The sequence below is a fragment of the Microcaecilia unicolor genome, chromosome 5 (genome assembly GCF_901765095.1).
Source record: "Microcaecilia unicolor chromosome 5, aMicUni1.1, whole genome shotgun sequence".
Classification (NCBI taxonomy): domain Eukaryota; kingdom Metazoa; phylum Chordata; class Amphibia; order Gymnophiona; family Siphonopidae; genus Microcaecilia; species Microcaecilia unicolor.
In genome coordinates, this window is record NC_044035.1 from 70,302,466 (window position 1) to 70,321,162 (window position 18,697).

Consider the following 18,697-nt stretch of genomic DNA (forward strand, 5'->3'; position numbering starts at 1 on the left):
AAATAGCCAAGTGCTACCTTTAATTTTAGCACACAGCAATTTACTGTACCATTGAAAAATGCCTTTTTTTCCCAGCAGCGGTAAAAAATGACTCATGTGCCAAAAACATGCGCCCACATTACCGCAGGCCACTTTTTACCACAGCTTAATAAAAGGACCCCTGAGTTGGCTGACTTCTGATATTCAGTGGCAATAAATTGATCAGACTGGTGACAGAGTCGGGAGGACCTGGAAAATACGTGGACACCAGCGTTATTCAGTGCTGATACCTGCATACCTAACCAGGTAAACAGTGCCACATAAAAAACAGTTAGGTATGTGGGTACTGCCACTGATTACTGGCCATCACTCACATAATTTCGAAGTCCACTGAATATTCGATGCTAGCACCTGGACACAACCTTGATTTGGACATCCAGATCTAATTTAGGGGTCTTTTTACTAAGGTATGCCGAGAAATGGCCTGCGCTCGTGTAGACACATGTATTGGACGTGCACAGGTCCATTTTTCAGTGCACCTGCAAATAAAAGGCCTTTTTTGGGCCGAAAATGGACGTGCGACAAAATGAAAATTGGCACGCGTCCATTTTGAGCCTGAGACCTTACCGCTAAGTCAATGGGTGGCGGTAAGGTCTCATGCATTAACCAGGCAGTAATTATTAGCATGCATACAATGTCGATTACCACCCGGTTAATGCCACATGCTGGAAAATTTTCGAGTACGAGTAGCGGATGTGCGTAAAAAAATGAAATTACCACCTGAGCCACACGGTAGCCAGGCGGTTGTTCAAAATTCACCCACATAGGATGCACGTATGTGCCTATGTAGCTTAGTAAAAGGGGCCCTTAGCCTGTGAGATCTGTATTTTTAAAAAAATGGTGGCGATCACTGGCTGAACATTGACCCAAATATTACAAATGGCACACTCTCTTCAGGGAGAGTGCATACTTTTCATAGATAGTGAATTCTCTTTGTGAAGAATGTATGTATTTATGAACAGTGCATATTGGGGTCCTTTTATGAAGGTGTGCTAACAGATTTAGTCCACACTAATGACTAGCATGCACTAAGACTAAGGGGACCTTTTGCCAAGTTGCAGTAAAAAGGGCCCTGCACTAGCAGCAGGGGCTGTTTTTGCCACGCACTGCGACCCTTTTTACCGCAGTGGGTTAAAAAAGACTGAAAATAGCCATGACCATGTGGTAAGATTGCCCTTACCGTGTGGCCATGTGAGGGGTAGCACTTACCGCTACCCATTGAGGTGGCGGTAAGGGCTCCTGTGCTAACTTGGCAGTAACTGGGTAGCACATGGCACTGCCTGATTACCACTGGGTTAGCGCCATGCAAAAAATTAGAACCCTATTTTCCCAGGCATGGGAAATGGCGCGCACTAGGACTGGAACTACCACCTGCACCCATGTGCGCTGAGCTCTTACCGCAACTTTGTAAAAGGGCCCCTAAATGATAAGATGCCCATAGGAATATAATGGGCATCTTATTTAGCACACACTAATCATTAGTGCATGGTAAATCCATTAGTGCACCTTACTAGAGGGACTCCATTATTTGTGAATAATGCACACTATTGAAAAACAGTGCATACTCTTCGCTGATAGTGCATATTCTTTACAGAAGTGCACACTATTTATGATGTTACCCGAAATATAATTTAAAAAAAGGAACAAAATGAAAATTTGCATAAACAACATGGTATGCTAAATGAAACATTTTTTGGACTGCACCTCCCTAAGGTCCAACTGAATCAGACTAAAGAAAACATTTCACATACTATTGACCACAAGAATGTTCAAAACGTTAAGAAATAATTAATTTATTTTTCCATGATTACATTGTTGTTCGTAATATATTCATCTATTCACACAAAAATCTGCTCAAAATTGGCATTAGAATGATTAATATTCAATGTATACAGGGACCTTATTCATACATTTTGTGATGCTTTTATTAAATTATAGTGATTAGTGCTCAAATTGGAGTGCTGATCGGAGCCCCAGGAGCCATCCCCTCTATTGAGCACTGCATATCACCATCAATGCACCTTATAACTCCTTCCTACCTCAAACAATGCAGTTCTTCTTTGATGAATAAGTGCTCATTAATGATCTAATAATATCTGTAAGTCTATCCACTTACCCTCAGTGCTGATGCAGCGCATGCGTCGGCGTTCTGCCAGGGCCTGAACAGTTGAGATGGCAAGCAGCCTCCATTGCAGTTTACGTTCTCCTGAAGACGCCGCAGAAGGTAGAACACGCCAGCATGTAGAGAGTTCTTTTGTATGAAGGTTTGGATAAAGCTGGCGCTGCTAGAACTGCTCGGGGGGACTGTCCTTGTGGCAGCTCAGATTAGAGCGAAACATATGTCGGACAACTGTAACCCCTGGGTCCGATGTTAAACGGAAAATAAGATAAGTGAAAACTTTAAAAGTTTATTAAATAAGATATATGAAAGCTTTAAATAAAAGAAAAAAAGCTGACCTATGAGGATGATGGATGTTGCGAGCATTGCCATAAAAAAAGTTTCTAGGTGGCAATGAACATCACTGAGGTCAAGTGAACATTCATGAAATATTTTTGAGATGAGAAGAATTGTGTGTCTTTGAATTGCTTATATCCTAAAGAGTTAGACACGTGAAGTATTTAAGTCTTATTGACCTGTAGTGTCTTCAACAGTTTATGCCATTGATTTAAAGCATGTAGAGAGTGACAGGAATAGGAACAGGACAGCACAGCACTTAATAGCACATTTTGTTGGGAGAGCAAGAGAAACATTTGACCATGGATCCAGGAGTACCATCATACTGCATATAAAAACTGCATCGGCATTGACGATAAGCGGATAGACTCTTACAGGTATTATTAGATCATTAATGAGCACTTATTCATCAAAAAAGAACTGCATAGTTTGTGGTAGGAAGGAGTTATAAGGTGCATTGATGGTGATATGCAGTGCTCAGTAGATGAGTTGGCTCCTGGGGCTCCGATCAGCACTCCAATTTGAGCACTAATCACTATAATTTAATAGAAGTATCACAAAATATATGAATATGGTATTTTAAGAAGAGAGAGGTCCCTGTATATATTGAATATTAGAGGGAACCAATTATAATATAGTACCTCAGTAGCATATTGAAATTAGATTGATTAATCCATATGGAATGATAAAACCCCCAAATTATTAATGATAAAATTGTTTGATCAGGGGATTTTTTTTTTTATTTTGGGAATGTGCTGTCTAATCACTGCACTTTACATGACTTTCTCCTTGTCGAGCTAAATATTACTGTACATTGGAAATTGTAAGAGTATTTAGTATTTATGAAATGTAATAAGTGAATTTGGACAAGGTGACATTAAAATCTCCCATTATTATTTATTGGGCTGGTTACAGCATAAACAGTGAAACACAAATAATTTCTATCTTGAAATCTAAAAACTATGTAGAATCACAAAACATCCATCTATTTTAATTGTATCCTTTGTTTTAGGAACAGTCGTCTATGGGGAGCCAATTGCAGCCAGTCTTGGCACTGACGGATCTCACTACTGGAGTAAGAATTGGACCAAGGCAGCAGCTTATGTTACATCTCCGCCATTGAGTCCAGATCCAACCACACCTGACTATCTCAGTTCACTGTTATCATGGTAACTAATCAGCAGTCTAAGTATGATTCTACATAACATGACAAGGTATAGCGTTTTATATGTATATCTGTAAAACTAAATACAGAGATACGACTCATAATAAACATAATTCATTATAGCTAGAATATGCCAGCAGTGGCATTTATATTAATCTCTGTGAAGGCTTATTTTAAACAGGTCTTGGATAGGGGATTTGAGACATCTAGGTCAGGATATGCTAAATTTCCCCTGTATGTTTCATATAGCTCTGTTTTGTCTATTTTATAACACAGTGCACATAAATTCTAATACACACAGTCGAAAAGGGGGCATGGCCATGGGTGCGGAATGGGTGGGTTGTGGGCATTAAAAAAAAAAAAAACTATATGCACTATTGTAGAATACACCCAATCTGTGTCTAATTTAGGTGCAGACATTTAGGCCTGGTTTTAGATGGGCCTAAATGGGTGCACAAAAATTTTAGGTGTAAGAACAGCATGTGAGCGTACTCTATAAACAATGCTAACTTTAGGTGTATTTTGTAGAATCACGCTAATTGCGTATTTTTACAGCACCAATTTTTAAGGCACCATATATAGAATTTCCCCCACTATCTATTGGAACATACACATTCTATATTATTAGGTATGATTTACTGTTACATTAAAATATGTATATTATCTATATTCCATGTTATGTCCTGTTCTAGGGAAAGAATTTAGGGGCCCTTTCACCAAACTGTGGTAAAAAGTGGCCTTAGCGTGTCCTGAGGGAAAAGTTCATTGAACATTATTAATTTTGGGGGGGGGGGGGGGGAGGGGTTGCCGGGTTCTTGAAGCCTGGATTGGCTGCTGTCGGAGACAGGATGCTGGGCTTGATGGACCATTGGTCTTTTCCCAGTATGGCAGTGCTTATGTTCTTATTTTCTTATGTCCTTACTCAGGTCATTCCTGTGCACTGAGGCCATTTTAACCACAGCAGTAAAATTCCCGGTTCTTCTATTTTGCTGTATTAATGGCCATGTACTCATTTTCCTAATAGTGTATCAGCTCCTACCACCACCTATTTTGTAGGTGGTAAGGGCTCGTGTGTTAATCACGCGCTAATTGGTTAGCATATGGCAATGTAACAGTGCTAATTGATTAGTGAAAAGCACAACCACTACTGTTAAGATGTGTTATTTTACTGCTATCCCAAGTTATTAGTAACTAGATCTCCTTTCCTAAAAAGAGACCTGTGCTAAAATAGCATGGTAGCAGCAAAATAACACATCTTATTGGTAGCCCTTATTGATAACTACTACTACTACTACTACTATTTAGCATTTCTATAGCGCTACAAGGCATACGCAGCGCTGTACAAACATAGAAGAAAGACAGTCCCTGCTCAAAGAGCTTACAATCTAATAGACAAAAAATAAATAAAGTAAGCAAATCAAATCAATTAATGTGAACGGGAAGGAAGAGAGGAGGGTAGGTGGAGGCGAGTGGTTACAAGTGGTTACGAGTCAAAAGCAATGTTAAAGAGGTGGGTTTTCAGTTTAGATTTAAAGGTGGCCAAGGAAGGGGCAAGACGTAGGGGCTCAGGAAGTTTATTCCAGGCGTAGGGTGCAGCGAGACAGAAGGCGCGAAGTCTGGAGTTGGCAGTAGTGGAGAAGGGAACAGATAAGAAGGATTTATCCATGGAGCGGAGTGCACGGGAAGGGGTGTAGGGAAGGACGAGTGTGGAGAGATACTGGGGAGCAGCAGAGTGAGTACATTTATAGGTTAGTAGAAGAAGTTTGAACAGGATGCGAAAACAGATAGGGAGCCAGTGAAGGGTCTTGAGGAGAGGGGTAGTATGAGTAAAGCGACCCTGGCGGAAGATGAGACGGGCAGCAGAGTTTTGAACTGACTGGAGAGGGGAGAGGTGACTAAGTGGGAGGCCAGCAAGAAGCAGATTGCAGTAGTCTAAACGAGAGGTGACAAGGGTGTGGATGAGGGTTTTGGTAGAGTGCTCGGAAAGAAAGGGGCGGATTTTACGGATGTTGTAAAGAAAGAAACGACAGGTCTTGGCGGTCTGCTGGATATGAGCAGAGAAGGAGAGAGAAGAGTCAAAGATGACCCCAAGGTTTCGAGCTGAGGAGACAGGGAGAATGAGAGAGCCATCAACAGAAATAGAAAACGGGGGGAGCGGGGAGGTGGGTTTGGGGGGGAAAATGAGAAGCTCGGTTTTGGTCATATTTAATTTCAGGTGGCGTTGAGACATCCAGGCAGCAATGTCAGACAAGCACGCTGAAACTTTGGTTTGGATGCAAGGTGAGATATCAGGGGTAGAAAGGTAGATTTGGGAGTCATCAGCATAGAGGTGGTAGGAAAAGCCATGGGATGAGATTAATGAACCAAGGGAAGAAGTGTAGATAGAAAAGAGGAGGGGACCAAGAACAGAACCCTGGGGTACGCCGACAGGCAGAGGGATAGAAGTAGAAGAGGATCCACCAGAGTGAACACTAAAGGTGCGGAGGGAGAGGTAGGAAGAGAACCAGGAAAGGACAGAGCCCTGGAATCCAAGTGAGGACAGGGTATCGAGAAGTATGCTGTGATCGACAGTGTCAAAAGCAGCGGAAAGATCAAGAAGAATGAGGATGGAATATTGACCTCTGGATTTAGCCAGTAATAGGTCATTGGAGACTTTAGTAAGCGCAGTTTCGGTTGAGTGGAGAGGGCGAAAACCAGATTGTAATGGGTCAAGAATAGCAAGAATAACAAAACTATGTAAGCCACATTGAGCCTGCAAATAGGTGGGAAAATGTGGGATACAAATGCAATAAATAATAAATAATAATAATAATAACTACATCCCTTAACTGCATATCTAGTTGAATACCCAGTTAAAGATCACCAATTATCGGTCCATTAAATATTGCCTAGAATTTGCCACATTAAAATTCTGTCAGGCTAGGAAAGATAGCACACAGGGCAACAGGACATGCAAATCACCAAACAATCAATGCATGGCGTCATGCAAATATTATGCTTACGCATCTTGTTCTGTTTCCAACTAGTGGAGATCTACAGGTTACAGGAAGTTCCCACTGTACATTTACTACTGCACAGAAGGCTGTTGGAAAGGACAACTTTACCCTTATTCCAGAAGGAACGAATGGAGTTGAAGAAAGGATGTCAGTTATTTGGGAAAAATGTGTGGTAAGCATAAAATATTACAAACATCATGTGAGCCCTAGTTGGTATGTGAGATTTCAAGGTCAGAACACATTTATTGCTGTAAGGGGCCCTTTACAAAGGCACACTGAAAAATGGCCTGCGGTAGTGCAGACATGTGTTTTGGGCGCGTGCAGAATCATTTTTCAGCTCCCCTGTAAAAAGTTCCTTTTTAACATTTTTGCCAAAAATGGACATTCAGCAAAATGGAAATTGCTGCGCAGCTATTTTGGGTCTGAGACCTTACTGTCAGCCACTGACCAAGCGGTAAAGTCTCACACAGTAACCGGGTGGTAATGGCCTATGTGTGTCAAATGCCACTTGGTGCATGCCCAACACACGCATATCAGAAGTGTGCCAAAAATGAAATTATCACAAGAGCCACACAGTAGCCGGACAGAAACTCCATTTTGGCACACATCGGGCATGCGTAGATGCTTACACAGCTTAGTAAAAGAGCTCCTAAGTTGGGTTAGTGTTTTTTGTTGCAATTGTATTGGATAGGACTGTAAAAAGGCAGTTCTTTCTTCTCCTGCAGAGCTATATGGATACAGGTTCGAGCTTAGAGTTCAGCTCTTCCAATCCCACTCCCATGGACTGATCATTATCTTATCCAATTTATCCTTGATACTGGAAGTGCCAAGGCTGACACCCCGAAGGTCACAGCGAAACGTAGGCCCACTTTTACCAAGCTGTGGCATGTTTTACACATGTACTGAAACCTCATTTTACCGCAGCAGGTAAAAGGGGAGTCTCACTTTTTGACAGGAAGTCACCAGGTGGTAAGTAAAGCACTTGCTGCATGGCCATATCGGGGGGAGCCCTTACCGCCATCCATTGAGATGGCGGTAAGGGCTCCCACATTAACCTTGTGGTAACCGGGCAGCATGTGGCATTGCCTGATTACCGCAGGGTACACTCTGACGCTACAAAAATAAATACATTTTTGTAGTGCAGAAAATGACGGCACGCTAGAGGTGGGAAGTACCGCTGGACTACTGTGGTATCCACCAGACCGCTTAGTAAAAGGAGCCCTTAAACATTACTTTAAAGATTTTAGAGTTGAAAAGCCCTAAGAGAGAGAATCCAGAGCATACCAGAAGGAACAACAAATCAACAAAAGCACAAGCAGCCTTCAAGAATGGGGGCATCAACTCAGTATTTTATTGAATTAGACCCAACACGGTCTGTGTTTCATTGAAACCACCTGCGTCAGGGGTCTAAACATGGAATATTAAAAATGTAAAAAAAAAACATAACTATGCATAATCTTATGTTCATAAATATAGAAATAAATATTAAAGACATATAAAAGTAAAGGTACAACCAGACTTGTCATTTTCCATAATGCTAACATGAGCACAAAAAATATATATTTATGTATATAAAAGACTGTACATGATAAATAATATGCAAACAAAAACAATAAAAGAAAAACCTAAAAAAAACTGCTGAAAGTGGTTCTGCATATAATTAACAACAAATGGAATCTGCATACGGAATCTGCATGTGAACTCGTATCTTGCAAAGGTCACAAATTCCAAGATGGTCAAACAATTGTAGCCCCGCTCAAATTCTTTTTTTATTCTCTCTTCACCCTCCTTTTTTTTAAACAGCAGGTATCACTTTGTTCACATTTTTACTATATTGTACCATTGATCACTCTGAAGAACATTTAAGTACATTGTTCCTTTGTTATATTGTATTCTCAGATTCACTTTCTGCTACATTGTACTGATGATCACTCTGAAGCACATTTAAGAACTTTCATTTTCTTTGTTACTTTCTATTCAGGTTTATCTTTAAACATTTTAACATTCGTATTCCCATGTCTTTTTTTAACTTCCTATTCTCTCATTAGTCCTTTTATTAACTAGATTCAGCATTTTTTCCTTTTACTATTAGATTTAACATTCTATAATGATTATTTGGTCATCTTGTAATTTGTGACCTTTGCAAAGTAGGAGTTCACATGCAGATTCCATTTATTCTTGTTGATTTTATGCACATCCACTTTCAGCAGTTTTTTTTTTAGATATATGTATGCTCATATTAGTACCTTTACTTTTATATGTCTTTATTTTTTTTTTTTTATTTTAATATTTCATGTTTAGACCCCTGACGCAGGTGGTTTCAATGAAACACAGACCTTGTTGGGTCTAATTCAATAAAATACTGCGCTGATGCCCCCACTCTTGAAGGCTCCTTGTGCATTTGTTGGTTTAAAGATTTTAGAGTTGATACATTTCCAGAACACTTCTCCCTCCCTTTCAACATCTTCTCAATGCTTGACTTAGACACACAAGCTACACAATGGCATACTGAACTATATAAATTGTACAATGATCTTGCACCTTTTCTTGCTTATCTCATCTAAGGCCTTTTTTAGCAAACCATGCTAGCGGCTCCGGTGCTTTAATGCCGACAAAGCCCATACCTACATAAGTGGACAGTTTGCATAAGTGTAACATAAGAAAGACTAACTTCTAGTAAGATTGGACTTTTTGCCAGGTAGAGGAGAAGCTGACTTGCCTGAGAGAAGGAAGAGAAGGCTCAAAGATTGGAACTGAGAGCAGTTCAGAGGCACCCCAGACTGATGTCAGCAAGGGCTTATCGAGGGTCTTTAAAGTCAGGGCCTACTAAAATGAGCTGGGGGAGAAGATCCTAACTAACTGAGAGGAGGTGAAAGAGGCTGTAAGATCAGAGCTGCTGGAAGTTTGGAGGCACCCCAGTCTGACATCATCAAGATTTATTGAGGGCCATCAAAAGCCGGGGTCTACTGCAGAAAGTGGCTGTGAGCACATGGCTTGGGGCCAGAGGATAAAAATGTTTTTCCAGATGTGCCCAAATCTATTCAGTCATATATGCTGGATCCTATTCATTTAGGGGCCCTTTTACTAAAGGGTTGCAAGGAAGTAACAGGCTTGCCGTATGGCAACTTGGAACTACTGCAGGCGTAACGCAGTAGTTCCACCCCAGCGTGTGGCATTTTCGGCACCACCGGAAATTCCAGAAAAATATTACTGCAGGGGGTTACCCAGCAGTAATTGGGCAGCACCACTCGCTGCTCAGTTACCGCTGGGTTAGCACAAGAGTCCTTACCGCCACCTCAATGGGTGGCGGTAAGTGCTCCCCCAAATGGTCATGTGGTAAGTGTAAACGTATCGCATGGCCATTTCTTTTTTCAGGCTTTTTACCCACTGTGATAGAACAAAAGACCTCAGCTCACTGCAAAAACAGCTGCCATCGCTAGCACAGGGTCTCTTTTACTGCAGCTTGTTAAAAGGGCCCCTTAGAAATGTTCTTGTTGAACAACTGTAACTTAATTGCTAGAATGAAGTTTCCTCTAATGAACTGGAAAAGCATCAAAGGGAAAGAGCCGCATGCTTGAAGGACAAGATAAAATGTCAGGAAGTATTTTTTCATGGAGAGAGTGGTAGATACTTGGAATGCCCTCCCGCGGGAGGTGGTGGAGATGAAAACAGTAACGGAATTCAAGCATGCGTGGGATAAACATAAAGGAATCCTGTGCAGAAGGAATGGATCCTCAGAAGCTTAGCCGAGATTGGGAGGCGGGGCTGGTGTTTGGGTGGTGGGGCTAGTTCTGGGCAAGACTTCTACGGTCTGTGTCCTGAAAATGGCAGATACAAATCAAGGTAAGGTATACACAAGAAGTAGCACATATGAGTTTATCTTGTTGGGCAGACTAGATGGACCATGCAGGTCTTTTTCTGCCGTCATCTACTATGTTACTATGTTACTAACCAGCTTATAATCGAACGAGAAAAACGCCCAAGTTCCGACCTAAATCGGGAGATGGGCGTTTATCTCACAAAAACGAATAAAGCGGTATAATCGAAAGCCGATTTTGGACGTTTTCAACTGCACTCCGTCGCGGATGCGGACAAAGTTGATGGGGGCGTGTCAGAGGTGTGGCGAAGGCGGAACTGGGGCGTGGTTATCTGCCGAACAGAGATGGGCGCATTTCACAGATAATGGGACAAAAGTATGCGTTTTTAGCTAGAATTTAGGGCACTTTTCCTGGACCCTGTTTTTTCATGAATAAGGCCCCAAAAAGTGCCCTAAATGACCAGATGACCACTGGAGGGAATCGGGGATGACCTCCCCTGACTCCCCCAGTGGTCATAAACCCCCTCCCACCTCAAAAAATGATGTTTCACAACTTTTTATTTTGACCCTCAAATGTCATACCCACCTCCCTGGCAGCAGTATGCAGGTCCCTGGAGCAGTTGTTAGGGGGTGCAGTGGACTTCAGGCAGGTGGACCCAGGCCCATCCCCCCCCTACCTGTTACAATTGTGCTGCTTAATGCTTAGTCGTCCAACCCCCCCCCCCCCGAACCCACTGTACCCACATGTAGGTGCCCCCCTTCACTCCTTAGGGCTATAGTAATGGTGTAGACTTGTGGGCAGTGGGTTTTGAGGGGGATTTGGGGGGCTCTACACACAAGGGAAGGGTGCTATGCACCTGGGAGCTCTTTTACCTTTTGTTCTGTTTTTGTAAAAGTGCCCCCTAGGGTGCCTGGTTGGTGTCCTGGCATGTTAGGGGGACCAGTGCACTACGACTCCTGGCCCCTCCCACGAACAAATGCCTTGGATTTATTCGTTTTTGAGCTGGGCGATTTCATTGTCCATTATCGCTGAAAAGCAAAAACGCCCAGCTCACAACTTGGCGAATAAAACATGGACGTCTAATTTTTTCGAAAATACGCTTGGGTCCGCCCCTTCACGGACCCGTTCTCGGAGATAAACGCCCATGGAGATAGGCGTTTCTGTTCGATTATGCCCCTCCACTTGTCCTAGATACATTTTATTTTCTCACTGCCTTCCCTGTAAAGATTTATTAGGATGTATGGATTTTCTTTTTTAAATTTTGGCTTTCTGATTTTACTTTCCCCATGATGTGAAATAGTTGGTTGTTTATAGGATATGAGGTGCATTTCTTCATTTTTATATCTTCAGGGGCCATTTTACAGATAAGTGGTAAGCAGGGGTGGGAAGAAGAAATGCATTGCCCCCCCCCAGTCCACTTTTAGGTCTCCCCAAAATTGGAAGGCTGGCTACTCCCCTGTTTTAAGGACTACTAAAAGGCAGAAAAATCAAGGTTTAGTAAATTAAAATAAACAAAATACTTCTAGAGATAGACCGATCAGTTTAGAGATGCCATGTTAATTTTGTCTTTCATTTGACTCTTCAACTTTGAATGATTCAGGAAAAGAAGCATTTGCTGGATCTACCACTCGCTCTTCTGGGACTATCGCCAGCCCAACGTGGCTGGCAGTGTTAGTCCTCACCTGAGCGTGCACCATTTCCAGGGAAAAAACACCCGGAAATGGCTTGCGCAGCAATAACCTGGTGGTAATTTGGCATTGCCGCATGCTGCCCGGTTATCACCGGGTTAGCATGGGAGCCCTTATCACCACCTAAATGGGTGGCAGTAAGGGCTCCCCGTCGCATGGTCACACGGTAAGAGTTATCTCGCTCTGTGGCCATTTTTTTCATCTTTTACCGGCTGCGGGAAAAAACAGCCCTGGCACGTGAGAAAAATGGCCCCCCCTGCTAGCACAGGACCCTTTTTCCAGCAGCTTGGCAAAAGGACCCCTCAATGTTCTTGAATTTATATATGTGAGACAAATTCACAAAATTCTTTAAAAAAGGAAACAACTAGGCTGTTGCCATTTTCAAGCATTATCATGCTGTTTTCTCTTTTCAGACCTCAGGGAAGATGGATGAGAATGAATTTGTTGCTGTCACTAGTACAAATGCAGCCAAGATCTTTAATCTTTATCCTAGAAAAGGAAGGATTGCTGTGGGCTCTGATGCTGACTTGGTCATATGGAATCCCAAAGGAGTAAACATTATTTCAGCAAAGAACCACAATCTGGTAATAATCGTAATGATCATTATCACATATATTAATTTATTTCTAGTGAGTGCACATCTTTTCAAGGGTCACTGAAATCAAGTTACATTCAGCTGTGGTATGTATTTCCCTGCCCCAAAATGCTTTACAGTTTATTTTATTTATTTATTTATTGCATTTGTATCCCACATTTTCCCACCTATTTGCGGGTTCAGTGTGGCTTACAATACATTATGAATGGTGGAAATACAGTTTGTTACAACTTGGTTATGGAATACATTGTGAGGAGTTATGCGAAAACAAGTCAAAGTATTGTTAAGGGAATAGAACAATGGAGAAGACAATAGAACAATGGAAGGAAATAACGGGAAACTGACAGGGCAGCTGAACAATAGTAGGAGAACATTCGGTATAACCTTTTTCTGTGATTAGAGGTATAAATGTGGTGAAATTACAGAGGATGGGAAATTCAGAAGGAGTGTATTTTTGTATCACTAACAGTGTGTGTGGACTTCATGTGTTTTCATCCTTGCAGTAAATCTTATCAAAGAGATGAGTTTTCAATGATTTGCGGAAGTTGGTTAGTTCGTAGATCGCTTTCAGGTTCCGTGGCAGCGCATTCCAGAATTGCGCGCTCATATAAGAAAAGGCTGACGCGTGCAGCGTTTTGTATTTTATGCCTTTGCAATTAAGGTTTAAGGTGGCAATTCTATAAAGGGATGTGGTTTGGATCATATGACTTGTTAGCAAAGAGTTTTAAACTTGAAACAGGAGAGATACTAGTAATGGAGAATCATTCCAAGGTTTTGAGGTTTTGAACTACATCTAAAGGCCTTGTCCAAGAGATTTTTTTTTCAACTGAGGCAACTTAGAGTGATTCACTCTAAGCTTCATCCTAATAGCTTTAGAGGAGTGGCACAAGAAATTTTGCTCCCATATCTTGATTACTGGAATTCTCTCCTTGGAGGTTGTAGTAGAAAGCTCTTATATAGGCTGCAGTTCTTGTAGAATATGACCGCAAGGCTGATATACGGTTTGAGAAAATATGATAGGGTGTCTCATTTACAGTAGCGTACCGAGGGCAGGGGTGATGGGGACGGTCCACTCCAATTGCACTCTGCAGGGGGTGAAGGGAGTAGCCTTGTGACTGTGGCTCTGCACCTGTTCCCTGCTTCCTCTGATTTTACTTCCTGTTCTGGGGCAGGGAACCGGCAGAGCCAAGAGCCACGCAGCTGCTCCCAGCACCCACAGGAGGTAACAGCAATACACAGGGGGGGGGGAGCAATGCGATGTGATGCGCTGGGGTAGCAGGGAAGTGGTGCGATGCGGTGGGGAGTGCGTGCTGCACCCAGGGGGGGTGCGCAGTGGCAATCTGCCCTAGGTGGCAACTGACCAAGGAACACCACTGCTCATTTATTGAAGGAATTGCACTGATTTCCTGTGAATTTAAGAATGTAGTTTAAAATTATTTGTATGGTGTATAAATAATTTTATATTGAGTGCTCCGATAAACTGATTATTTGGATTTTCCTTCTTCCTTCACCTTGGCAAGGTCAGCGTGTTGTTAAAAACATTGTTTTTTTTTTAGTGAAAATGATATCTATTAGAGTTAATGAGCCTAAGAGTTAGAATTTCACTTATTAACCTTGTTTTACTTTTCCTTGATTGAAGGAATTTACTCCCCTGTTTACAAAGCCATGCTAGAGGCTGCAGCATGGCATTGCCGACACAGCCTATTCAAAGTGATTGGGCTGTGTCGTCATTACCACACCAGCAGCTACTAGCTTGGCTTTGTAAACAGGGGGATTAATTTTTTATCCACATAGAATCTTTGTGAACTTAGAAGAATATGACAACATGTATAGTATAGTATTTAGGTACCTCAATGCAGCACAAGGAGTACCTATTCTATAAATAGCATTTTGGCACCCAAATGCGGTTATAGAATATTAGCATAAACCCACATCATTCGACTTAAATGTATGCATACCCATGTACGTCAGGTTGATGGCAGGCATAAGATCCTTGTTAAGTCCTGTCTGTTGGGTGTCAAAATATTCAATCATTCTGACTTCAAAGGTCTTATGTTCCTGTAACAAGGATCTGGGTTTTCTAGCCCATTATGGACCATAAAGTTGTATTTCTCTGTTTATCACCCTCCTCTCTCCTATCCACACCCATCCTGTTAGACTATCAATGCAATTCTTTCATGTTCCCATGCAAATCTCTTACCCACCCCCACCCTGTTAGACTATCAGTGAAATACTTGGATGTTTCACTTATAAATATACTGTCATCTACCACATTTGCTTATTTCCGATCTGACGAAGAAGGGCAACCTTCGAAAGCTAATCAAGAAATGTATTAAGTTATGTCCAATAAAAAAGGTATCATGTTATTTTCTTTTCCATGTTTTATTTTGTTTGATTTCTATTGATAACCTTTAAGAGTGGACTAACACGGCTACCACACCTCTCTAACCACAATCAGGGAACTGACGTTGAGCTAAGGGTAGGTATTACTGCTGAACTGCTGTGGTAGCCCGGCAGTACTTCCTGTGTAGTGAGCAGTAAGCCCGCATTGGGCTTACTGCCGTTTAGTAAAAGGAGCCCATAGTGTGTATCCAAAAAGGGGGTGTGGCAATGAGAGGGGCATGGGCAGGTCAGGGACATTCCAAAAGGTTGTACACAGTGTTATAGAGTATTAGGTTTCTGTTCCTACTCGGGTGCCAGTATTGACACCAGGTTTCAGCAGACTTAAGTCTGGCATGGGAACTAGTGCTAAGCATTATTCTGTAAAGGTCATCTGCTCTTTATAGAATAACAGCGCCAACAACTTTTGGTGCCCATTTTTAAGTGCAGTTTATAGAATCTGCCCCTTTATTTTCCACTCCACCTGCTATTTCGCATAAGACAAACTGTTCTGTGTATGTGGAGTCACATTTTAGTCTGTCTAAATATGTTTATTTATTTACTTTATAGCCCACTTAGCATCCAATGGCAGATGCAATTTAATGTGAACAAATGCAAAGTGATGCACATCTAAATCACAGTTACTGATCCTAGGGTCCACCTTGGGGGTCAGCATCCAAGAAAAAGAGCTAGGTGGTGTTGTAGACAATACGTTGAAATCTTCTGCCCAGTGTGCAGTGGCGGCCAAAAAAGCAAACAGGATGCTAGAAATTATTAGGAAAGGGATGGTAAAAGAGACCGAGAATACTATAATGCCTCTGTGTCGCTCCATGGTTCTACTACTACTACTACTACTATTTAGCATTTCTATAGCGCTACAAGGCATACGCAGCACTGCACAAACATAGAAGAAAGACAGTCCCTGCTCAAAGAGCTTACAATCTAATAGACAAAAAAGAAATAAAGTAAGCAAATCAAATCAATTAATGTGAACGGGAAGGAAGAGAGGAGGGTAGGTGGAGGCGAGTGGTTACAAGTGGTTACGAGTCAAAAGCAATGTTAAAGAGGTGGGCTTTCAGTCTAGATTTAAAGGTGGCCAAGGATGGGGCAAGACGTAGGGGCTCAGGAAGTTTATTCCAGGCGTAGGGTGCAGCGAGACAGAAGGCGCGAAGTCTGGAGTTGGCAGTAGTGGAGAAGGGAACAGATAAGAAGGATTTATCCATGGAGCGGAGTGCACGGGAAGGGGTGTAGGGAAGGACGAGTATGGAGAGATACTGGGGAGCAGCAGAGTGAGTACATTTATAGATTAGTAGAAGAAGTTTGAACAGGATGCGAAAATGGATAGGGAGCCAGTGAAGGGTCTTGAGGAGAGGGGTAGTATGAGTAAAGCGACCCTGGCGGAAGACAAGACGGGCAGCAGAGTTTTGAACCAACTGGAGAGGGGAGAGGTGACTAAGTGGGAGGCCAGCAAGAAGCAGATTGCAGTAGTCTAAACGAGAGGTGACAAGGGTGTGGATGAGCGTTTTGGTAGAGTGCTCAGAAAGAAAAGGGCGGATTTTACGGATGTTGTAAAGAAAGAAACGAAAGGTCTTGGCAATCTATGAGCAGAGAAGGAGAGAGAAGAGTCAAAGATGACCCCAAGGTTTCGAGCTGAGGAGACAGGGAGAATGAGAGACCCATCAACAGAAATAGAAAACGGGGGGAGCGGGGAGGTGGGTTTGGGGAGGAAAATGAGAAGCTCGGTTTTGGTCATATTTAATTTCAGGTGGCGTTGAGACATCCAGTCAGCAATGTCAGACAAGCAAGCTGAAACTTTGGTTTGGATGCAAGGTGAGATATCAGGGGTAGAAAGGTAGATTTGGGAGTCATCAGCATAGAGATGGTAGGAAAAGCCATGAGATGAGATTAATGAACCAAGGGAAGAAGTGAAGATAGAAAAAAGGAGGGGACCAAGAACAGAACCCTGAGGTACGCTGACAGGCAGAGGGATAGAAGTAGAAGAGGATCCACCAGAGTGAACACTAAAGGTGCAGAGGGAGAGGTAGGAAGAGAACCAGGAAAGGACAGAGCCCTGGAATCCAAGTGAGGACAGGGTATCGAGAAGTATGCTGTGATCGACAGTGTCAAAAGCAGCGGAAAGATCAAGAAGAATGAGGATGGAATATTGACCTCTGGATTTAGCCAGTAATAGGTCATTGGAGACTTTAGTAAGTGCAGTTTCGGTTGAGTGGAGAGGGCGAAAACCAGATTGTAGTGGGTCAAGAATAGCATGTGAGGAGAGTAAATCAAGGCAGTGATGGTGAACAGCACGCTCAAGTAATTTGGAGAGAAAAGGAAGGAGGGAGATGGGTCGGTAATTAGAGGGACAAGTAGGGTCGAGTGAAGGCTTCTTAAGTAGAGGTGTGACCACAGCATGTTTAAAGGCAGCAGGGACAGTCGCAGTGGAAAGTGAGAGGTTGAGAATGTGACAGATAAAAGGAATAAGAGCAGGAGAGATGGCATTAAGAAGGTGGATGGGAATGGGATCAGAGGAGCAGGTGGTACATTTTGAGGAAGAAAGGAGAAGTGTAGTTTCCTCAATAGTAACTTCAGGAAAGGAGGAAAGGGAATGAGGGGAAGGATAGAGAGGGGAACGGACTAGTGGAGGGAGAGGTGGTGAGGTAGAGAAAGCAAGATTTATCTTTTGAACCTTGTTGTGAAAGAATTCAGCAAGGGTCTGAGGAGATAATGAAGGGGGAGTTGGGGGAGGGGGCACCTTGAGGAGAGAGTTCAATGTGGTGAAGAGAAGTCGAGGATTAGAGCCAAGAGAGTTGGTCAGTTGGATATAATAATCCTGTTTGGCACGTAAAAGAGCAGATTGGAAGGAGGTCAGCATGAATTTAAAGTGTAAGAAATCAGCAAGGGCCCGAGATTTCCGCCAGAAGCGTTCAGCGGAGCGGGTACAGGAACGTAGGTAGCGGATATTAGAAGTCAGCTAAGGTTGGGGTTTTGTACGCCTTACAGGGCGGGTCATCAAAGGTGCATGAGTGTCTAAGGCAGAGGATAGAGTATTGTTGTAAGAAGAAACAGCCTCGTTGACAGACGTGGATGGTGCCACAGTAGAGAGGAGGTTTGAAACATGGGAGGATAGAGATGAAGGGTCAATATCGTGAAGATTCCTAGATAAATTAGATAAGATAGGACGGGACTGGGAGGGAGGAGATTTAAGTGTGAAAGTTATAAGATGGTGATCAGAGGAGGGAAGATCAGAGGCAAGGAAACTAGAGGGTGAACAGTTGGAGGAGAAGATGAGATCAAGACAGTGACCATTTTGATGAGTGGGGGAGGTGGAGCATAGTTGGAGATTAAAGGAGAACGTTAAAGCGAGTAACTTGGAAATATAAGAGTTGGAAGGATCATTAGCAGGAATATTAAAGTCACCAAGGATGAGAGAGGGGGAGGAAGGATCATGGAAGAAGGCAAGCCAGGCGTCGAAGTCACTGAGAAAGGATGAAAGGGACTTATCAGGGGGACGATAAATGATCGCTACTCGAAGAGGCAGAGGAGAGAAAAGGCGGATAGA

General features: G+C 42.6%; 1 protein-coding gene across 1 annotated transcript in view; it reads left to right on the forward strand.

Moving 5' to 3' along the window:
• The window catches only part of DPYSL4 (dihydropyrimidinase like 4), an 81,412-nt gene that overhangs the window by 44,220 nt on the left and 18,495 nt on the right, over positions 1-18,697 (forward strand). Inside the window, exons 9-11 of the mRNA XM_030204803.1 lie at positions 3,507-3,663; positions 6,686-6,827; positions 12,575-12,745. Coding sequence (XP_030060663.1) covers positions 3,507-3,663; positions 6,686-6,827; positions 12,575-12,745 — 470 coding nt within the window. The remainder of the gene's footprint in view (positions 1-3,506; positions 3,664-6,685; positions 6,828-12,574; positions 12,746-18,697) is intronic.